We start from the raw sequence: 23,165 nt of genomic DNA, 5'->3' as shown, positions 1-23,165 counted from the left end.
TTTCAGGGGATTCACGGATGGCGGGAAGAAGGCTGCGTCCCTTTCTGGTCACCCGCTCTGTGAGAACTTTAAATAGCAGCCCTGCACCCACACATGCATACCTCTGAAGAGTCAGGTTCTGGGACCTAAGGCAGAGGGCAGACAGATGTCTGGCTGGGTCCTGTGGTAGGAGAAAGCAGGAGGCACCAGAGACTATGAGTTTGCCTTTCCATGTCTCTCTTACTTCTTGAATCTGTGGGCTTCTGGGCCTCCAGCTGCTCCTCTGTCCACACAGTCTTTTCTAATCTGTCTTCTGGAACTGGTGTTGGGCTTAGCTGTTTCCTCTGTAACTTACCTCTCTCTTTAGGTATTTCCTATTTATAGACCATCTCTGCCAAGGGGCTCAACTAAAGCAGGTCTTTGTTCTTTCTGAATCTTCAGCCCTTGGCCTAGGGCCTGGCACAGATTATGTGCTGTGTGCCTGCCCAGGGGCAGCCCCTTGGGAATCGGAATCACCCAGTGGTTCTCTCAGACCCGGCTCTTCTCCATACTGTATGGCTGCCCCACATCTGACTCCTCCGTGAAGCAACCCATTGTGCACTCAGCTTTAGATCTGATGTCTGAGGTGTCCTGGCTCTCTGCCCTCCTCTCCAGGCCTACAGGGACCCTGCCAGCTTGTCCTTAGACGCCAGTTCACAGCTCAATTTACTGGGTCCCCAAGGACCAGTGCTCATTTTGGTGTTGAACCTGAGAGCAGCTCTGGGTCCTCCTGTGAGGTTTGTACAGCCGAGGACAGAGGGGAACAAGGAAAAGGGCTGGGGTCTGTGGGACTCCTTCTCAGGGGTCACTTCACCTTAAAACACTCCTGCAGTTGTTAATATAATCGTATTAGTGGCAGTGAAAAGCTTTGTAAACTGTAAAGTGCTCTGAGAAACGGGAATGCTGCGGAGAATATCTAAAGACAGTGAGGTGCTTGCTAGGTAAAACATGAAGGCCTTAGTTTAAGCTCTAGAACCCAGCCCCCCACCCACGGTAAGAAGAGCACAGTGGTACATCCTTGGAATAGTGGTGACGCTGGGGTGGCAAGGGCAGTTGTATCCCTGGAGCTGGATAACCAGACTAGCTATGTTTGGCCACAGGCCACAGAGAGACCCCGTCTCATAAAATAAGGTGAGACAGGCGTGGTGGAGCACGCTTTTAACTCCAGCAGAGGCACGTGGATCTCTGTGAGCTCGAGACAAGTCAGGTCTGAGTAGTGAGTTCTAGGACAGCAAGGGCTGTGGAAAAAGACCCTGACTCAAAACGCTAAAACCAAAACAACACCAAAAACCAAAACCAAGAGGATGGTCTAGCGAGATGCTTCAGTGAGTGCAGATGCTCATGAAACCAGCCTGACAACCTGAGTTCAATCACCAGGTCCACCTAAAGATGAAAGGAAAGAACCAACTCCACAGAGTTGTCTCTGACCTCACGTGTGAGCCGTGCCAGGCACCCACCCACCCTCTAAACATGGTAAAGATAAACTTTTAACCATTCTTAAAAAGAAATGTAGGTAGGCAGGATGTGATGTGCACACCTTTAATCCCAGTACTCAGGAGCAGAGGTCTGTGAATTCAAGGCCAGCCTGGTCTACATCGCAGTTCCAGGCCAACCAGGGTCACATAGTGAGATTCTGTCTCAAAACCAACACCAAAACCAAGGTATCTGACACCTGAGAAACACCGCCTATGGTTGACCTCCAACCTCCACCTCCACACACACACACACACACACACACACACACACACACACACACACACACACACACCACCACCACCACCACCACCACACCACGGGTGGTCTCTTGGCACTCACTAGGGTCCAGTCTGCCACTCAGTCAGGCTTTTGACTTGCCCTTGTGGTGTCCCACGATCCCTTAGAGGAATGTCACTGTCCTTTGAGCCATCTGCATCTGGTAGCTCGGGAGAGTCAGCCATACCCTTCCCAGGTGACCTCAGCACTTGTTTTTCCTAAGGAACAGAGCTCTGGCCTGAGCCAGGGTCCAGGTGAAAGGTCAAAACTCACCCTCTGCTTCTCTCTCCACAGGGTGCCATGTACCGAGGCTCTGTCCACGACTTCCCAGACTTTGATGCAAATCAGGATGCCGAGGCTTTGTACACAGCCATGAAGGGCTTCGGTGGGTCCCGTGGGGAGGAGGGTGATGGGAGATTGCCACATGTGACTATCTGCTGTCATTCTATGACTTTTCCTAGAGAAGCATGAGCAGACATTAATCTACCCAGTTAGGGCACCAACAACAAACCAAAGAAACCATTCTACCCATCTAGTTTGATGGAACAGTGACTTTATTGGGGTTACTTACAGGAGCACAGGTCACCACAAAACAGCTGCAAAACTAAAAGATAATGGGAAAAGCCCACTCATGGTGACCACACAGGAGAGCTATATTCTTAGCACCCACTGCCTAGCTCGCAGGTAGCTCCACCAGGGATCAGCTGCCCCACCCCCTCAGCCATTGTTACTGCTGCATCCACCATCTTGGGGAAGAGCCTTATGATCCACTGAGCTTTCCCAGTCCGCTAAGGTCCCTGAACTTCTGAGCCTTGTGAATTTCATGAACCTCCTCTCTCTGTCTGTCTCTGTCTGTCTCTGTCTGTCTCTGTCTCTGTCTGTCACTCTGTCTGTCTGTCTGTTTGTCTCTGTCTCTGTCTCTCTCTCTGTCACTCTCTGTCTCTGTCTCTGTCTCTCTCTCTCTCTCTCTCTCTCTCTCTCTGTCACTCTCTTTCTCTGTCTCTCTCTCATATATGTGTGTGTGTGTTCTCTATCTGCATATATGCCTGCGTATCAGGAGAGGTCATCAGATCCCAGTAGAGATGGTTGTGAGCCTCCATGTGGTTGCTGGGAATATGAACTCAGGACCTCTGGAAGGACAGACAGTGCTCTTAACCACGGAGCCATCGCTCCAGCACCACCCTTCCCCACTGCACCCCCAGCTTCTGAATCTTCCTTCCCTGGGAAAGTTACTCAGTTGCTGTGGGTGGGGGAGGGGCCTGTCATGCTGCAATGTAGTTTGTTTTGTTTCTTGTTCCTGTTGCTAGGGATTGGACCCCGGACCTCACGCATGCTGGATTTAGTGCTTTTGCTTCTCAGCTATGACTAGCTTGGGATTTTGGGTTTTGTTTTTGTTTTAGTTTGGTTTTGGCTTTTTTTTTTTTTGCCTCTTTTTATATTTTGTAAGCTTACAGTAAAATTTGTCAAACCACTAAAGAGAGATAAAGAATACTGAAGCCTCCTCACGCATAGTAGGCCTGAGCTTAAGGAATGTGCCTGGTTAGTGTAGCTGAGAACCATAGTCAGTTGGCACCCTCCTGGTGGCTCCCTTTCTTCAGGGTGACCACTGACCTGAATCTGTGCTGGTCACTACCCTTGCTTGCCTGAAGTTGAAAGAACACTGTGCAGGAATCTAGGTTTTCTAAGTCAAGTGCATTGTGAGGCCTTGTGAAAATCCTTACCTACCTCTGTGCCTCAATATCTTTATTTGTGCCACAGAGGGCTCCTTCGGGGACTACTTTGAGCTCAGGGGTTGTGAATACAATGACCCCTCTCTGTGGGGATGTTAGGGTCCTTTAGACCAGTGGTTCCCAACCGTTCCAGTGCTGTGACCCTTTAGTACATTCCTCATGTTGTGGTGCGCCCCAGCAATGAGGTTATTTTGTCATTACTTCATAACTGTAATTTTGCTACTATTATGCATTGTAATGTAAATATCTGACATGCGATCCTGTGGGGGTCTCCACCCACAAGTTGAGAACCACCGCGATCCCTTGTTGAGCTCAGAAAGCTTCTGCTAATACATGCAGAAGGTATTAGGTAAGGCCTCTGCCGGCTCAGGAAAGCAGCCCTGGGGGATGCCTGGAGGTGGGCTGGGTTGGATGACAGTGTAATGGAATGTAGTAAGCTTGCATCTTATTGAGCAAAAGTTGAAATACGCACGGTGGAAACATGAGTAGAGGAATATGTATTACCGTCAGCAGCCAAGAGAGACACTTGCGAGCCAGTGTCCTGGCTGAGCAAACCAGGCAATGGACGATAATGCGTGCCTGTTCAGATCCACATAGCCATGGTCCCATTCCAGATCACGCTCATGTTAGCAGTACAGTCCCAAACATGCTCACTGTAAACAACTCTGGTCGTGCTCCACTTGCATCGGGAAGCTTGAGTTGAAAACAAACGAAAGGACATTTTGAAAGTAGTTAACACAAGAGTCTGAACCCAAAGCTTGTCTTAGTCTCTAACGAGTGCCCTCAACTCTCGTAGGCAGTGACAAGGAGTCCATATTGGAGCTGATCACCTCCCGCAGCAACAAGCAGAGGCAGGAGATCTGCCAGAGTTACAAGTCCCTCTATGGCAAGGTAAGCCACATGGGGGAGGGAAAGCGTCACTTCCTGTCCAACTCTGCCTTGTGCTGGCTCGTCTTCATCCGCCAGTCTCACGCGTCGTCGTGTGAGTACCTTGTACAGGCCACTATGCAGGTGTTAGAAATGCACTGAGAAAACACATCTGTCGCTCTCTACGCTCCCGTGTCCTGGGAGAGACAGACGGTGGGACAGACAGTGGTAGGGGAGGGCACTGCTGAGGGCTTGAACCTGCACAGCCCACTTGCTAGCTGCATGACTTGGGGCAGTGGCTCAAAATCTCTAGAGCAGGGGTTCTCAATCTGTGGGGTCGCAACCTCTGTCTCAAAAACATAGACGTTCCAATTCATAACAGTAGCAAGATTGCAGTTATAAAGTAGCAATGAAAATTTTGTGGCTGGCGGGGTCACTGTAGCATAAAGAACTGTATTAAAGGGTTGTAGCATTAGAAGATTGAGAACTACTGGTGTAGAGTCTTCTCTAAGGAATGATACTAATGTCTTCTCCCAAGAGCTGGGTTCAGCAAGGTGATTAAGCCTTGAACCGGGCATTCACTTATCACTTGTTCTTACCATGCTGTGCCCCACCCCCAGGACCTCATCGCAGACTTGAAGTATGAGTTGACGGGGAAATTCGAGCGACTGATAGTGAACCTGATGAGGCCACTTGCCTATTGTGATGCCAAAGAGATTAAAGACGCTATCTCAGTAAGAAGCATGGGTCTAAGTCTGTACTGGTGTATAGATGTGGGCAGTGGGAAGGTTCTGGGATATGCCACAAGCTTTCGGTCAGCCCCAGCCAACCCAGCAAATGTGTCCTGCTTCAAGAGGCAGCCTGTCCTGGAGGGGTTTCCTGGTCTTTTCCAGCTTGGCAGATAAGGACAGATGTTAGGGAAAAGTAGACCCTGTAAGATGGGGCCTAGGTCCTGATTGATCCCCATGCTAAGGGTTATAGTCCTGAGAAAGTGGAGACATCGCGACTCATTGCAAGGCCCTGGGTCTAAGAGGCTTTGGTGAGTAAGAGTACAGAGGCCATTCCAGGCTGGAGGCTGTGTATTCATGTATGAGCAAGACTTACCTGCTTAAGGAGGAGAGATGCGCTCTAGGAAGAGGGATAAAAAGCCGTTGGTTAGGTGTGGTTGTGTAGGTTTGTAGTCACAGCACTAGAGAGTAAAGGCAGAAGGATGATGGTAGGGAGTGGGGCACTGGAAAGGTAGCTCAGTGGTAAGTTCTTGCTCTTGTAAGCATGAGGACCTGAGTTCAAATCCTCCCCATACTCATTAAAACCAGATACCCCACTGTTGTAGGGAAGGGGTCCAAGTGATTGCCAAGGCCTACCAGTCAGTCTTTCTAACCAGAACAGCAAGAGACCTTACTTATAAAAATAAGGTCTTAAAGAAGACCCTTGAAATTGACCTCTGACCTCTGCACACAGAGCCCCTGGTTTAGAGTGTTTGACTCAGTGGTTGAATGCCTGCTTGCATGGTGAAGCTCTGAATTTCACCCGTAGCCCTCTACATGTGTACACAAAACCCTTGATTGTGCCTGGCACTTTACAGTTCATAAAGTCTATGATCTCTGCATTCACTGAATTCCACATATGACCCACAGATTCAATTCAAAAGTGGACACACTTGGCCGTGTGAGAAGCTTCTCGGTGTGCCTTAGAATTTGGCAAAGCAACAAAGAGCTTTCCCATTGACTAGATGAGAAAATTGTGGCCAGAAAGATGAAGTCATTGTTGTTGCCGAAAGTTTTATAAATGTTCGTTTTATGTACAAAGTGCTGGCATGTTTCCTCCATTTGGAAAAGCCATTTAAAGATCACTCAGTCCGACTTAATGAACACCATGTCCTCTGTGGATGCAACTCTGGCAGTACATATCAAGGCTCCCTTTTCCCACCAGACTATGAGGATTTGTCCTGACAAGACAGGAATATCAACCTTGTCATAATCTCCACAGTTCCACAAAAGTGGCCAATGGCCCATCTTACTTTTGGTTATGATTCTAGGAGGAAGAAAATTAAGGATTGTATTGATTTTTTTATTTTTATTTATTTATGGACTCAGGAAATCATGTATTCCAGGCTGGCCTTGAACTCCTAAACTTTCCAATTCTATCTCCTGAGTACTGGGACTAGAGGTGTATGTCTGCTCAATGCCTGGTTTTATGCAGTGCTGGGTCAAACTCAGGGCCTTATTGTGGGCTAGGCAAGCATTGTATCAACTGAAGCACATCTTTAGTCTCAAGACTGCATTTCCTAATGAGAAGCCGTGATATCTGCTGTACAGCCATTGACCCATGACTTGAGTTCTAGAATGACATCTCCCAAATGACACCATAGAACAAGAGGTATCACAGCCCAGACTATTCTAAGGTCTCTCTACGTGTCTCTTCTCTCCTGCAGGGCATTGGTACCGATGAGAAGTGCCTCATTGAAATTTTGGCTTCCCGGACCAATGAGCAGATACACCAGCTGGTGGCCGCATACAAAGATGGTGAGATGGGCAGAAAGGAGTCAGACTGCAAGGATGGGGACACCAAGACGAATGAACCATCCATCTTCCTTCTGGCCTACCCATCCCTTTAACCATCTGCTATCCATCCACTCGTCTATCTGTCTACCCACCCTTCCATCCATTCATCCATCACATTACCCATCCATCATTCATCCATCCAACATCCATCTTCTCATACTTTCGCCCAATCCATCCACTCATCATCCATGTACCCATCATCCATCACTTCACTTACCCTTCCATCTTCTGCCCATCCATTTACCACCCACCCATCTACTCATCCTTCCATCCATCATCTACCTACCCATCTATCTGCCATCCATCCATCCAACACCCATCTATCTTCCTGTCCATCTGTTCACCCACTCATCTATCCATCCACTCATCCATATCCACCTACCCATCCATCCCTCTGTCTACCCACTGTCCTTCTGTCCATCCATGCAATAAGTAACTGTTCTGTGCTGGACAGTATGTAGGTTCTCAGGAGATAAAAAATAGCGTAGCCTCTGCCAGCTGGAACTCGTGGGCTCATAAAATAATGATGAGCTCAGAGGAAAATAGCGATGACACACAGTGGTCAGATTTTTACAAAGGAAGTGAACCAGAGCCAGACTTTCCCAAGAAAGGACCTATGTCAGAGATAACCTGTCCAAGAAGGAAGTGAGGAGTTTGTGGTAAGGAGAATTTGGTGATAGGTGACCCTTCTTCTAGCAGAGGGAACAGCAATATAAAAACCCCTATGTGGAAGTGAGGTAGGTGGCTGGAGACATAGAGGGGAGGTTAGCATCAGGGAGGACTTTGCAGCAAAAGAGAGGTGATGTTAGTTAAGAGTCCAGTGACAAGTCAGGGGTATTGCAGTCAGAAATGAACTTTATGACAGTTGCTTTGTCACTGTGGGTAGAAGAACGCTCTGTCCAGGTGGCAGTGATGATACAGTAAGATGATACAAAGGGACAGAGATAATGTCTACTTCATAGTGTCACAGCGCCCGCACGCAGCTGTGAAGAGACACTTGGATCTTGCTGTGGCAGTCATGTAGATTGGATTGGGGTTTATAACCATAGCTAATGGTACAAAGTGGGGCTGGGCAAAAGACCTGTTCTGGATCCTGAAGGTTTTGGGGAGTGAGACTAGAGCCCCTATGTTCCTTCCACAGCCTATGAGAGAGACCTGGAGTCTGACATCATTGGAGACACTTCAGGCCACTTCCAGAAGATGCTGGTGGTACTGCTCCAGGTAGGTCTGTGTGCAGTCCGAGGTCCTTTTCTGCAGCTCTTCCCAGGATGGCTAGTTCATCCCTTCCAGCACTTTCCTGTTGCTAAGCTACCTCTGCTGGGCGGGGCCCAGGGCCTAGGCAGTGCAGTAAAAGAATCAGGACGATTGGTATTTCACAGCTTGGGAGTCAGACCTTAGGATCCAAGTCCCATATCCTCATGGGTAAATTCTAGGGTTCAGGGGAATGGGAGACCCTAATATTAGCATACAGATGTGCACGGTAAATGCCTAGAATTCCAGCTCTTGAGAGGTAGAGGCAGAAGGATCTGTAAGTTCTGAGCCAACCTGGTCTATGTAGTGAGTTCTGGGCTAGCCAAGGCCTCATAGTAAGACCCTGTACCACCCTTTACTCCTTGGGTATTATTGTGTGACCTTGCCATTTAGAATTCTGTCTTTAAAGTGTAATGCTTTTGTTTGCTGCCCTGGGATGGAGGTACCAGAAGGACCCTGGTCATTCCCAGGACTCCTATTTGGTCAGAGAAGGACTCCCTACAACTCTCTACAAAAGCATTTCTCCTGATTCAGTCACACTCCCGGGTCTCCCCCTGGCTTCATACATTGGAAATACACATTCCTTTGTCTCTCCATCCAGGGAACCCGGGAGAATGATGATGTTGTGAGCGAGGACTTGGTCCAGCAGGATGTCCAGGTAAATGTTGCTGGTGGAGGTCTCCAAGGCCCAGCCAGGAGCCTTATGGGAGGGGGGCGTAGGTCAGGGCCTTGGGATGGGGTAGGGGTGAGGTCTTTTGTATCAAGGCCTAGAAATACCTGAATCACTGTGTAACTTTTATAGAACTTCGTCAGAAAAAAGACTTAGGTTTCTTTCAGAGGAGGTATGCAGTGTGTTAAGTCAGCAAGTATTTGGGGGAGGGGGAAATGGTGATAAATGATTTGGGGCAAAACCAAAGTAGACAGTTCCTGGGGAACAACACCCCCACCACACACACATAACATACACAGAAAGAGGAAACCATGGGAGCTTTGTAAAGGGAGAGAAGGAAAGAGCATTCGTCTCACAGATGACGGGATTTATTGGTAGAAAGGGGAATGTCAAGTCTGGGCAATAAAAATTCAGTGGGAGCTCCCACAGAAAGGAAGATGGGAGTGTACAAAGGTCAAGAGGTCACTAGTAACAGGACAGTTCAGGATCAGACAGCTGCTCTGGGTGGCCTAGCCAGTGTCCTCAGGTTTGTTCTTTCTCTCAGTCTTATTCACTTCTTCCTTCTCAGGACCTGTATGAGGCAGGGGAATTGAAATGGGGAACAGATGAGGCCCAGTTCATCTATATCTTGGGAAACCGTAGCAAACAGCACCTACGATTGGGTGAGTTCCTCCCCAGGTGACTCTGAGAACCCTTTTCTCTTTTCCTTTTGCTGGTGGTGCACAGGAACCATTTCATCCCCAAATGCTAGCCCTGTTGTGGGTGATGTAGCTGCTTAGCACAACAGTACTAGACCTGTCTCGAGATAGAATCTTGCATAACACACACACGACATAATTGTGTCACCTCCCAGCCATGGCACCAAAGTGCCAGCCTCAGCCTCCTGTTAGTGTTTGATTCTTGGCTATTGTGCCATCCCCTTCAAAGGTCTCTTGTTCTTTTTTTTTTTTTTTCTTTTCTTTTTTCTTCTTTTTCTTTTTTCTTTTTTTCGGAGCTGGGGACCGAACCCAGGGCCTTGCGCTTGCTAGGCAAGCGCTCTACCACTGAGCTAAATCCCCAACCCCAGGTCTCTTGTTCTTTTTGTTGTCGTTATGCCAACACTGTTAAATGTCACGTCTGTCTGTCTGTCCCCCTCAGTGTTTGATGAGTACCTGAAGACCACAGGGAAGCCCATCGAAGCCAGTATCAGAGGGGAGCTGTCTGGAGACTTTGAGAAGCTGATGTTGGCCGTGGGTATGTACTAGGGGCCCGCAAAGGAGTCTGGGATGGCACCCTGGAAGTGAAAGGATAGGAATGAAAGGGATTTCCATGGTGGGGAGTTAGAGAAAATGGTGGAGAGGCTTGGTTGAGCAGTGTAACTGAGACTGGGAATGGGAAGGAACTCAGCCTTAGACACTGGTGTCCTTGTCCTGTGTGACAAGGGTAGAAAAATCCCACCTCAGGTTGGGATAATGATCATCAAAGGCCTTGGAGGGTCTTTGCCAGGCACCATGCTGTATTGCATCTTTAGAGGGCAGGGTCCAGCACCACCCTCATCTCCTCTTAGCAGATGAAGAAGCCGGGCTGTGTGGAGGCTACGCGCCTTATCAAGGAATGGCTTAGTAATGGGTCAGGGTTACCTTGATTGTAAGAGAAGCCAGGAGCTGATTCAAACCCAGAGACTCTCCCTAATGTCCTGCTTGCTGGAGCAAGTTACTCAGCCTAGCTAGGCCTTGGTTTCCTCATCTGTCAGATGACAGGAGGGATGGCTGGACTCACTGGAGTTCTTGGCCAGGCTGGTGTTTTAAGAGTCTGGGTTGAAAGTTGGTTGTCTTTTGTTTTATTTTTGATTCATGGTCTCATTTAGCCCTGGCTGGCCTTGAATTATGAGGTCAGCTGAAGGTAGCTGTTTACCTTTCTACCTCTGTATTTGCACGTGTGTGTGTGTGTGTGTGTGTGTGTGTGTGTGTGTTTGCCACCATGCCTGGCTTATTTGACGCTGAGGACCTTATGCATTCTAGGCAAACATTCTCTACCATTGAGACATACAACATTCCCAGTCCTGTTTTCCTGCTTTTTTTTTTTTTGTTTCTTTTCCTTTCCTTTCCCCCTTTCTCTTTCTCTCATTCCACATATATTATATATATGTATTTTATATATATATATATATACACATACTCTCATCTCATTCATATATAATATATACACATACACATATAAATTTATATTATATATAAAATATATTCATATATAATATATTATATATAATATATACACATACACTTTCATATAATCAACATGTATTTTTATATATAATACACATGTACTCTTTCACATATAATATATATGTATTTTATATATAATATATACACATTCACATACACTCATTCATATATATATGTCTATATTATATATTATATATACACATATACACACACGCATTCCTCTCTCTCATCCCCTGGAATTTAAAGTTAGAGATCCTCTGATGCCGAGGGCCATTAGAAGCCGGGATTCTTCCTGCCTTTGAACTTGGAGGTTTCTAATAGGAATGACTGATAGCACACTCATGGGCCTACCTGGGCTATGGGGGTGAATTTGAAGCTAGTCCAGGCAATTTGGCAAATACTCTTTCACAATAAAAAGTAATGAAAGGACAAGGACATGGGATAGATCGCAGTTGTAAAGCACTTCCCAGCACACCCAGGGCTAGAAAGGGAGGGGAGGAAGGGAGCTAGTGAGCTAACCCTGGTTGGTCATGCCTTCCCCTTTCTGAGGCAATGGGGATAATTCTCCCTCCTCTCCCTTTCCCCTCCTTTTCCCAGTGAAGTGCATCCGAAGTACCCCGGAGTATTTTGCTGAAAGGCTGTTCAAAGCCATGAAGGTGAGTAGTGAGGTTAGTGGGAATGAGGTTGAAGGAGTCTCTGCCCACTCCCTCAGGACTGCTGGGATTTAGAGCCTGTCCTGGTCTGATATTTGTTGCTGTGGGGATGAGGGTGGCGCAAAATAACGTAAAAGACAAGAAGAGGAAGAAGCAGAAGAAAAAGGAGGAGGGGGAGGAAGAAAGAAGAAAGGGAAGAGGAAGAGGAGACCGCCAAAAAGCAACTTGGGGGAGGAAAGAATTTATTGGCTTATACATGTACAACACAGTCCATCACTGAGGAAAGTTAGGGCAGGAACTGAAGCAGAAATCATGGAGGATCCTGCTTGCTGACTCACTCGGGTTCGTGACCAGCTTTCTTAAATAGCCCAGGACTACCCGCATAGGAGATGGTGCCTCTCACAGTGGGCTGGGCTCTCCTGCATCAATCAGCAATCGACATATCCTTCCTCTGTGGTTAGGAGCACTGTTCTTCCAGAGGGCCTGGGTTTGATTCCTAGCATCCACATGGCAACGCACTCCATCTGTAATCAAGTTCTAGGGGATCAGATGCACTCGCCCAGCCTCCATGGGCACTGGGTATGCCTGTGGAACACAGACATACATGCAGGCAAAACACTCACACATATAAGATAAAAAAACAATAATTTTTGTAAGGTAATAACCACCAGATACGCCCAATTGGATCTGCCAATCTGATCGAAACAGTCCTTGAGTGAGATTCCCTTCACAGGTGATTCCAGTCTGTGTTGACAGTAAAACTAACCAGGACAGAGCCTTTCTGAGATAACCTGGAGAGGATGCCCCGTGTCTTGAGTGAGCTCCACACACCCTGGAGGCTTACTGGCCACACGCCCTGTCAAATGCTCATGCGCCCCACCTTTATGACCAATCAGCGGGTTTAGTGGTGGCCTGCTCCCGATCCACCTCCTTTGGGTTGGCAGCTCAGAGTTTTAAGAAAAGAGTAATTAGGGCTGGAGAGATGGCTCAGTGGTTAAGAGCACTGACTGCTCTTCCAGAGGTCCTGAGTTCAAATCCCAGCTACCACATGGTGACTCACAACCATCTGTAATAAGAGCTAAGGCCTTTTTCTAGTGTGTCTGAAGACAGTGTACTTATATATGATAAATAAATAAATCTGTAAAAAAAGAAAGAAAAGAAGAAAATAATAATTAAAGCAGAAAGTAGGTGCACATTTGTGATCTCACAGCCTGGGATGGTGGGGTGGGGCGGGGTGGGAGATCAGTAGTTCAAGATCATCCTTAAGCTTGTCACAAAAACACAACACTAGTCTAGCAGGTAAAAGTGCTTGCTGCCACGGCCAGTAACTTTAGTTGAGTCCTTGAGACCCTCCTGGTGGGAGGTGAGAACATTGCCGAAGGTTGTCTTCTGTTGTTTATGCACACCTGTCCTCACAAATAAATAAATGTAATTCTAAAAAAGTTTTATGGACTGGAGAGTTGGCTCAGTGGTTAAGAGCACCAGCTGCCTTTCTAGAGGTTCTGAGTTCAATTCCCAGCATCCACATGGTGGCTTACAACCATCTATGATGAGTTCTGATAGCCTCTCCTGGCATGCAGGTGTACATGCACTCATATACATAAAATAAATAAATACTTTTTTAAAAAGTATGAAAAATAAGTTTTATGAGCTGGAGAGACAGCACAATGGTTAAGAGCACTTGCTATTCTCCCGGAGGACCCAAGTTCAGTTCCCAGCACCTACATCAGACAGCTCACAACTACCTGTAACTCTAATCCAAAGGATCTCATGCACTTTCTAGCTTCTGCAGTCACCTGCACACATATGGCATATATACAGGTAGATTCAGAAATAAAAATAATATATCTTAATTTTTTTTTCTTTGAGACAGAGTTTCTATGTGTAGCCTTGGCTGTCCTGGAACTCACTCTGAAGACCAGGCTGGCCTCTAACTCAGCAACCTGCCTGTCTCTGCCTCCTGCTGGCCGGGTTAAGAGCATGTCCCACCACTGCCCAAATAAGCATGAATATTCCTCTGCGCCTCAGGCCAGTTTAGAAGAGCCTTTGGCACCCTCCAGTAAATTTTCCACAATCATAATGGTGATTGTTGGGACCGGGTGGCTGGCTTCCCTCTAGATGAGATGGTGACATCTCCCAGGCGTTCATTCATGTGACACAAGCACCTGTGGCATTTCCAAAGCACATCAATGTAAATGAACATTTGCTACAACAGATCCAGGGCTTGGGCTGTCCCCAGGCAGAGCTCCCTGTGTTCCTGTGCTGTAGTGAGGTTGAACTGCTTAGGGAAGAGGAAATCAGTCAAGTATGAAAACAATGTATCAAGGACAAAGATCGGGATATTACAAGACAGGACACAACAGATCTTCAAAGTGAAGGTCACCATCTGCCTTCTTTGTTCCTAGCTTGAATATTTTATTATAAAAATATTACTTCTGTACATGCTAGTGTCTCTTGTCACCAAAACCTCACTCCAAACACCGTCCCTCATGCCTTGATGTCTTCCAGGGCCTGGGGACTCGAGACAACACTCTGATCCGTATCATGGTCTCCAGGAGCGAACTGGATATGCTTGACATCCGGGAGATCTTCCGGACCAAGTATGAGAAGTCACTCTACAGCATGATCAAGGTGAGCAGAAGTGGGGGGAGGGGCGGGGATAGAGCAGAGACCTTCCACCTCCACCCAGGTCTTGGAAGCCTCTACACAGCAGCATGTGGGTCCTGGCATTCGAAGAGCTCTTACTATAGTGCCTTTTCAAGGAAGTTCAAGCATCAGGGGGAGCTGGTGACAAAGGAAGGCACGGAGTCTGGAGTGAGGGCTCAGCTGTCAAAGAGCACTGGTTGTTCTAGCAGAGGACCCAGGTTCAGTTCCCGGCACCCACAGGAGGGCTCACAACCATCTGTAATTCCAGGTCTAAGAAATCTAATGCCCTCTTCCGGCCTCCTCAGGCACTGTAAACACATGGCAAGTATAAATATATGTAAACACTCATAAGGATAGATGGATGAATTGATAGGCAGCCGGGCAGACAGACAGAAAGACAGACAGGCAGACAGACTGACAAAGTAAATAAAGGACGATCAGAGCTACACAGAGAACCCCTGTCTTAGAAAACCAAAATAAATAAATAAATAAATAAATAAATAAATAAATAAATAAATAAAGGAAGGAAAGGAAAAGGAAGGCGTGGCTGAATCCCGCAGGTCTTGCAAATAGATTTAATGGTCAGGATGCTGTCCCTAGGGCAGTGGGTATCCACAGTCTGCAGAGATGTTCATCGAAGAACACAAATGAGTGTTAGAGAACCCCGGAGCCTGTCTCAGAGGTGGCCATCCCATGAGGCTTTGCCAAGAGACATCAGATATAATTGTTTTATAAGCTAAAGGGGAAAAATCCAGTTTGTACTCACAGATGGTATCCAAAGAGGATTTTTTTTTCCTATGGGTGTCATGCACTGAGCCTTCCGTGGGGAAATGCGTTTGGGAAAAATCTAGAACAAGCAATGATGCAGCTGCACGGGGTCTTTACCTGGGAACTTCTCATGGCCCTTGTATTTTGAGGTCCATTCCAAAGCCTCAAGGGATAAGCCATCTCTGTTAACACCCAGCTTGATCAGATACGTGTTTGATTTTGAGCATTTTCCCATGGGTCCATTCGTGGAACTGTACTTCCGGGAAATGGTCCCCTTGGACGTGCTTGCTGTACCTGGGAGAGTGGAATGTTGGGGCCATGGGAAAATAGCAAGCATCTCAGAATTCCGTGCCCAGCGAAGTCAGCACGGCAGCGATTGTTATTGGGGATTATTTCTACCACAGGAAAGGTGGCCATCAACACATACCGGAGATTTGTTCCTTCCTGTCTTTCCCAGAGAGCTGGTTGCTGGATCGCAACCAGCAATGCACTGTTGGGGGCCTGAGCCACTGCGGGCAGCAGAAGAGGGGGTGGGGCTGGTGTAAGAGCTCTGCCTCCCCTTCTTATCCAAGAAGCCATGGCTATGGCTGAGGTCATCTTTTCTCCTCTCTTTCCCTAGAATGATACCTCTGGTGAATACAAGAAGGCTTTGCTGAAGCTATGTGGAGGGGACGATGAGTAAGTGGCTCCCGGGCCCCAGGATGGAAAGACGGCCTGACTCTTCTGGTGTCTGCCCAGTGGACGAGTGGATTGCATGAGCCTGGGTTTCCTTTGAGGCTTGAATGCCGGATGGGGGGAAGTGGCCCTCGGTATTCCAGTCTCTGCTCTCAGGGACTGTGTGTCTGAGCAAGTGTGGCTACTGTGTGTGGAACTCTCTGCTCTGTGAACTTGGAAGTTGGACTAGGGATTAGAGTTCAGGGTGCTTAAGCTGGGCATGGTGACACACACCAGAGCCAAGCAGATCTCTGTGAGTCCAGACTGGTCCACCTAACAAATCCCAGACTAGCCAGGACTGAGTCGTGAGACCCTGTCTCAAAAATTGAAAGGGGAAGGAGCCAGGAGAAGTCCGGAAAACTTACCTCTAAGAAAGCCTAGGGATGAGAATTGGCCCGCTCCTCCCCGTGACTGCCATGGCGTTCTGTGGAGAGCTTGGGAAAGAAAGGAGGTGGCAGGTGAGCTACAGGGACCCTTCCTGAATATTAAACTAGGTGACTATGCCATGACACAGCCAAATTTATACAGAGGACATTGCAGGTTCTTAGACTCCCTTCTCCAGGGCTCAAAGGCCAGTTAAGGAAGGGACAAAAGAGCTTCCCATTGACTACGCTTACTGCCACAGGCCAGAAATCTCGCCACACACACTGGCCTCTCACATGTCCAGGTGGCCTTGCAAAAAGTGGTAAAAGAATGAAGCAGCCATATCCCACCCTTGTCTCATTTGAAACGGGATTTGGACAGGAGTCACCCATGCTGTAAGGAACAAAGGAGAGGTTGAGGGACTGTCCTACTTGGTCCTGGACCAACAAGGCTGCTAGGGAAAGCCCTGCATAGATTGGAGGGAGCTTAACGGAAGACAAGAATCATAGCACTAGGAGCTGGAGAGATGGCTCAGAGGTTATGAGCACTGACTGCTCTTCCAGAGGTCCTGAGTTCAAATCCCAGCAACCACATGGTGGCTCACAACCATCTGTAATGGGATCCAGTGCTGCCTTCTGGTGTGTCTGAGGACAGCGACAGTTTACTCATAAATAAATAAATCCTAGGGGTTGGGATTTAGCTCAGTGGTAGAGCGCTTGCCTAGGAAGCGCAAGGCCCTGGGTTGGTCCCCAGCTCCGAAAAAAAGAACAAAATAAATAAATAAATAAATAAATAAATAAATAAATAAATAAATAAAAAAAAAAAAAAAAAGAATCATAGCAGTAGAAGGTCCTCAGACAAACTCATGGTACAGAAGAAACAAAGCCAGACAGGTGTGTGTTGGTGGTGGGGTATGTGTTACGGTACACGAACTGGGGTGCACATTGTTGTCTTACAAGTGTTCCTGTTTGTCTTTATGTTAGAATGTGTGTTGATGTCTCACCCTGTTTGGAGAGAGAGAGAGAGAGAGAGAGAGAGAGAGAGAGAGAGAGAGAGAGAGAGAGTGTGTGTGTGTGTGTGTGTGTGTGTGTGTGTGTGTGTGTGTGTGTGTGTGTGTGTGTGTGTGTGTGTGTGTGTTGGCTACTATATGTGTGTATTCAGCATAAGAGTGTGCTGGAAGCGTCGGGTGTAGCCCATGATGACATTCCCTTCCCTCCCGTCCTTTCCCCGAACCCCTCCGTTCCAGTGCCGCTGGCCAGTTCTTCCCGGAGGCAGCACAGGTGGCCTATCAGATGTGGGAACTTAGTGCAGTGTCCCGAGTCGAGGTCAGACCCTCCCCACTTCCTGCTTGACCTCCTAATCACTGGCTTCCCCTTCTGCTTGCACCTTTCCGCTGTGCTGGTTGGCCCCCAGCTGCCCCCTGGTGGCCAACCGGAGCTGAGGCGTCTTACATCTGAAGCTTCCACATCCCTGCACTGGTTCTAACAGCCCAGGGAGTGTTCTGCCTTCTCTCTACTAACAAGGCTTCCTCCAGTGAGCCCTGACTGGTTCCATGAGGACCTCTGCATCCTGGGCCTGGCAGCTGGGCTTTGCACACTGAGAGCAGAGAGGGCACCCCTGCTACTGTTTACTGCGTCACTGCAGGATTCAGGGGTTTATTCCTGAGCACTGTCACGCCTGGGGGCGTCCACACAGGACCAAAGGTTTCACAGAGGCTCCTGGCAAACTACTCTAGATATTGCTAGGTCCTCACCTTCCCCCTCGGCCTCTATGCCTGAACCTTTCAAATGAGGCGGTTAGACGTGGCAGTCCTGGTTGGCCTAAGGCTCTTGAGCTCTGAAGTTCTATTCTTCCCTAAATTCGAAGGCAAAGGCTGGCACTGCGGGAGGTCTCAGGTTATAAGAGGAATGAGCTGGGCTTGGCCGATGGAAGCGCCTCCCACAGTGTTGAGTAAAACCCAGTTCCACCAGCCTTTCCGATAAGTGAGGATAAATGGGCTTGTCGCCACGTCTGTGCTCCACGAGGTGCCTGCCCTCTTACACAGAGAGCCCAGGGAGCTGGCCAAAAGTTCAGTGCCTTTGGCAAGCCGTGGCCTCTTAAATTTGGTGACCTTTAACTTAAGTGGGGGTTGGCATTACGTTCATTTTTATGAACGATCATCTGTTAATGACATAGGATTTTTTTTTCTAACTTGTGGTAGTATATAAAGTATAAAATTATTTTTATGGCAAAGCTAGGGAGATAGCTCAATAGCTTTTGATTTAATTGCCACTGCTGGGGAAAAAAATCACCTATTTCTTAAATTGATAAGTATTTCTTAAATGTCTGTTATATGTCAGGGTCCTGTTAGCACAAGAGGATATATAAATATATACAGAAGGTTAGGCACAGTGGTGCCTGCTTTTAAACCCAGCACTCAGGAAGCAGAGGCAGACAGAGCTCTATAAGTTCGAGCCCAGCTGGTTAAGGGCACTGACCGCTCTTCCAGAGGTCCTGAGTTCAATTCCCAGCAACCACATACATGGTGGCTCACAACCATCTGTAGTGGGATCCTTGTGCCCTCTTCTGGTGTACAGGCATATATTCAAGCAGGACACCGTGTATATATAATGAACAAATAAATCTTTAAGAAATTATTGCCTTTTACGAGTATTTAAATGTGCTTCAAAATAGATCTATCAGAAGGTGTTGCTCAGAATGGCAAGCATCCCTCTTCTGACTACTCTAAAGAAAGCTGTTTAAGCAAAGGTTGGGCATGATGACGGCCTTTCATCCCAGCATTCAAGGAGGCAGAGGCAGGCAGATCTCTGAGCTTGAGGCCACCCTGGTCTACATAGTGAGTCCCAGGCCAGACAGAGCAACACGGTGAGACCCCTGTCTCCAAACAGAATAAAATAACAAGTGCAAAAAATCCAAAATTCACTTAAGCAAAATTAAAAAGAAATGGCAGATATGGAGAGAGCAGCATGGACGTCATTGGGTCAGGACTGAAAAACCACTTCTGCTTCTGCGTCTTTTGGCCTCTTTAAGGGGAGCCATGGCTACACCAGGCATTGGGGCCCTGGGGCAGGGTGGGTGGGGCTGAGAGGCCCCAGGGGAATGTTCAGCCTCAGGAACTGGGACAGAGCCAAGACTGATTGCAGAGGCTGTCCCTTCCCTGTCCAGCACTCACCTGTCCCCAGGCCTGAGACTCTCTGCTCTCTCAGCCCTGGGTGGGCTTTGTCTGCTGTGCCTCCTTCCCCAGGCTGCTTGGGACTCAGTCTGGAAAGCCCTTGGCACTCTGCATGCTCCTCTCTGGACCTGGCTCCCCACGGGTCTCCATTCACCTGCTGAGCCTCTTCCTCCCTCTTGCAGCTGAAGGGTACCGTGCGTGCGGCCAACGATTTCAACCCCGATGCTGATGCCAAGGCCCTTCGGAAAGCCATGAAGGGAATTGGTAAGAGTGACAAGAATCAGAAAAGGCCTCTTGGCTGCAGCCAGGCAGGTTTGGCAGTAAGGGGCTGAGTAAGAGGGTCTGGGCAGGGGGTGAAGCCTCCAACTAGGCTCTGTGGGATAAGGGGACTCTGTGGGAGCTTCCTCTATCTCAGGTGGGAGGGGAGGCTAGAGGAGGGTCTGGAGTGAGTTTGACAGGAGTCTTTCCTGAACACCAAGGTGTCTATCCCCCAGCCTCTGAGCAGGACCCTGGTGTAGACGAAAGTACTAGTCATCAAGTCTTGAGTGTTGACTCAGTGTGACTCTGGACAAGTTCCAGTGTGTAAAATAAGGTCCATCGAGGACCCAAGAGCCCCCTGCTGGGGTGACACCACCCCGATGGTTGGGTCCTCCAGGTGGAGTTTGCTGACAATGGAAAGAGCCACCATATGAGTGGATGGTCAGCTACCTGCACCCAACTGAGCCTGTGCTTGGAACACCCTTGCTGGGAAAGAGAATGGGGGTTTGGGTTCTGTTGTCTTTCTTCCTCCCAGAAACCCAGCCACAACTCCCAAGGGGTCTTGCTCCTTCTGGGTCTCAGTGAGTTCTCCGAGAGAGAGAGAGTAATACCTACCTAGCATCTCTATAACTAACTGTGAGGCTACAGGGACAAATGCTTTGAGAATTGGATCCCACTGGGCCTTAGCAACATGCACCACTATTCCTGACACTCGGGAGGCAGAAGCAGGCAGCTCTCTGGTTAGAAGCCAGGTCTACAGAGCGAGTTCCAGGGCAGCCAGGGATACAGGAGAGACCCTGTCTCAGAAAAGAGGGAGAGGGGAAAGAAAGGAAAAAGAAAGAAAGAAAAATTAGATCGTGTGTCAGACCTGAGGTTGGTGGCACTCACCTGACAGGCAGGGGGTGCTGCCCCAAGGCCCTCAGTCAACCTGCTATGCCTAGAGAGACCTGTAAGCCACTGACAGGGAGTTGAAGACAAAGGAAATACAGACACCAGTTGTGCTCAGTTGGAAGGATCCCTTAATAGTTACTCAATCTCACTGGTATTGGAGATGTGGAAACCGAGTCCCAAAAAGCAAAAGAAACCTTCCCTAGGTGAGCAGCCATTGCCAGAGCCAAGACTAGAACTCAGGGTCCCTGACACCCAACCCATTGCTTGCCACCTCAGCTGCCAACCCGGAGCTCACCGCCCAGTGCCTGCCACCCTCTCGGTTGTACTTTTATCCCATCCAATCAATGGCGTGACCAAAGAAAGCAAGTAACCCCGGGCACAATGCCCACCAGGGTCAGGAGCACATGGCCTCCAACCCAGGCCTTTATCCTGACGAGGGTTGATGGGAGCTATGGGGGAGGGGAGGAAGCTGAGCCCCAGAACCTCCTCCGAGGCATGTGGCTTTTGTTGACCCAGGAACCGACGAAGCCACCATCATCGACATCATCACACACCGGAGCAACGCCCAGCGGCAGCAGATCCGGCAGACCTTCAAATCTCACTTCGGCCGGGTAAGGGTCCTCCCTCCCTAGTCTGGGTCTCATGTGGTCACACTTCCCTAGTGAAGCCCAGCCCGTCACTGCCAGCTCTATATGATTGGGCACCAGGGGCGTCGTGGTAATGAGACTCCCCCACACGCCTGGTTGTGGCATCTTGGAATGTTCTAGCCTTGGCTGACTCAAGTTCTGTGTAGATGTGAGACTGGCATGACCTTGACTCTGCCCTTGCAGGATTTAATGGCCGACCTGAAGTCCGAGATCTCGGGAGACCTGGCAAGGCTGATCCTGGGGCTCATGATGCCACCTGCCCATTATGATGCTAAGCAGCTGAAGAAAGCTATGGAGGTACCGTGCACAGACGAGAGGACGGGATGGGGGGGGGATACTGGTACTCGGGGTCAGAACTGGAGCTGACATGTCCTCTGTGTGGACTCCCCAGGGAGCCGGCACAGATGAAAAGGCTCTTATAGAAATCCTGGCCACCCGGACCAATGCTGAAATCCGAGCCATCAATGAGGCCTACAAGGAGGGTGAGTGTGGGAGAGTGGCCGGGCCTTATTTTATGTCTTATAATTCGTGTGTGCATGCACGTGCGTGTAGGTCAAAGGACAACTTGTGGGAGTCAGTTCCTTCTACCACACGTGGGTTCCAGGAGTCAAACCAATGTCATCAAGGTTTGGCAGTGAGCACCCTTCCCTGTCAGGCTATCTCATTGGCCACACTTTGCTTTTTGAGACAGAGTCTCTTGCCAGCCTAGGGGTTGCCAGTGTGGTAAGGCTGGCTGGCCGCCATCTCCACTCATCAGCAGCTCTAGGATTGCAGATGTACACCACCATACCTGTCCGTCTTGCTTTGGTTTGAGTTTTAGTTTTTGATTGTTTTTATTGTTTTGTTTCCGTGGTTTGTTTTGTTTTGAGACAGTGTTTCTCTTTGTAGACCAGGCTGGCCTCAAATCTGGAGATCCACCTGCCTCTGCCTCCCAAGCACTGAGACTAAAGGTGTGCGCCGCCATGCCCGTTCCTGTTGTGTTTTCATGATGTATGTCTGAGGATCCACCTCAGGTCTGAATGCTGGTGTGGCAAGCACTTACTGACTGAGCTGTCTCCCGGCCCTCTTATGAGGCCTTAACAAGCCCCTAGTGTACCCTGCCCTGCATCTAGGGAAAGTTGACTGCCCCAAGAGAACAAAGTTTTGGTGGTAGAAGACAATTTAGATAGAATTTGGGCAGAAGAGAGAGCATTTAGCCTGCTGATGAGAGGGAGGGTGGCTTCATGGGGTCAGGGCCTGAACAGTTGCACAGATCCTCCCTCAGAAGGGCCTCCCTGCCTACTTGTGCCCTACACTAGTGTTCTCTTGAACCTCTTAAGCTTTAATCAAGCAGTCCTGTGTTTTCATTCTGAAGCAGCATGGGTTCTGGTCAGATCTGGGGACAGTTTTCCTCTTGCAGAGCTCTGAGACAACAGGCGTTTTAAGTGGGTGAGGGGGAGTAGTAAGGTCCCAGATATATTTTGGGGTCCAGTGACTGCTGTGAAGGAAGGCAGGGAGGTTCTGTTGGAAGATGTTGAGGGCTGGGGCTGTAACTCTAGATCCCTGTCTAGCATGCACAAAGTCCTGGCCTCAGTCCTCAACAGGGCAACAAAACGAACAGGTGATTAATGGGAGAGGGAGATAGGGAGCTGATGCAGGGGTGTGGAGGTGCAGGGGAGGGAGTTGGTACCAGTATCAGATGCCTCCTGAGATCAGCAGAAAGATAGCCGGATGCCCTCAAGAACTGACTGCAAACTCCTTCATCCCCGCCTCTCCTAGAGATGTGGCTGGCCTTGGCTCGGGTGTGAATCTCACCCTCACTTCCTCCCAGCCTGCAAGCTACTCATCCTTCTTCCTTTTAGATTATCACAAGTCCCTGGAGGATGCCCTGAGCTCGGACACATCTGGCCACTTCAAAAGGATCCTCATTTCTCTGGCCACAGTGAGTGGGTTCATCGTGCTATGGCCCAGATCATTCAACCATATAATACAAGAGGACCCCCCCTCCCCCATCCATT

The 23,165-nt window shown here is 48.7% G+C and overlaps 1 protein-coding gene across 1 annotated transcript in view; it reads left to right on the top strand.

The window, feature by feature from the left end:
• Anxa6 (annexin A6) overlaps positions 1–23,165 on the top strand; it is a 52,179-nt gene that overhangs the window by 16,293 nt on the left and 12,721 nt on the right. The window contains exons 3-19 of the mRNA XM_032912256.1: positions 2,065–2,155; positions 4,297–4,391; positions 4,988–5,101; positions 6,802–6,892; positions 8,073–8,152; positions 8,784–8,840; positions 9,421–9,514; positions 9,990–10,085; positions 11,654–11,712; positions 14,218–14,340; positions 15,743–15,801; positions 17,447–17,525; positions 19,555–19,636; positions 21,038–21,132; positions 21,352–21,465; positions 21,560–21,650; positions 23,010–23,089. Of these exons, the coding sequence (XP_032768147.1) occupies positions 2,065–2,155; positions 4,297–4,391; positions 4,988–5,101; positions 6,802–6,892; positions 8,073–8,152; positions 8,784–8,840; positions 9,421–9,514; positions 9,990–10,085; positions 11,654–11,712; positions 14,218–14,340; positions 15,743–15,801; positions 17,447–17,525; positions 19,555–19,636; positions 21,038–21,132; positions 21,352–21,465; positions 21,560–21,650; positions 23,010–23,089 (1,500 nt within the window). The remainder of the gene's footprint in view (positions 1–2,064; positions 2,156–4,296; positions 4,392–4,987; positions 5,102–6,801; positions 6,893–8,072; positions 8,153–8,783; positions 8,841–9,420; positions 9,515–9,989; positions 10,086–11,653; positions 11,713–14,217; positions 14,341–15,742; positions 15,802–17,446; positions 17,526–19,554; positions 19,637–21,037; positions 21,133–21,351; positions 21,466–21,559; positions 21,651–23,009; positions 23,090–23,165) is intronic.

This window comes from Rattus rattus, chromosome 9 (genome assembly GCF_011064425.1).
Source record: "Rattus rattus isolate New Zealand chromosome 9, Rrattus_CSIRO_v1, whole genome shotgun sequence".
NCBI lineage: Eukaryota > Metazoa > Chordata > Mammalia > Rodentia > Muridae > Rattus > Rattus rattus.
The sequence above is the reverse complement of the archived record's forward strand: the minus strand, read 5'-3'. Positions and strand labels throughout refer to the sequence as shown.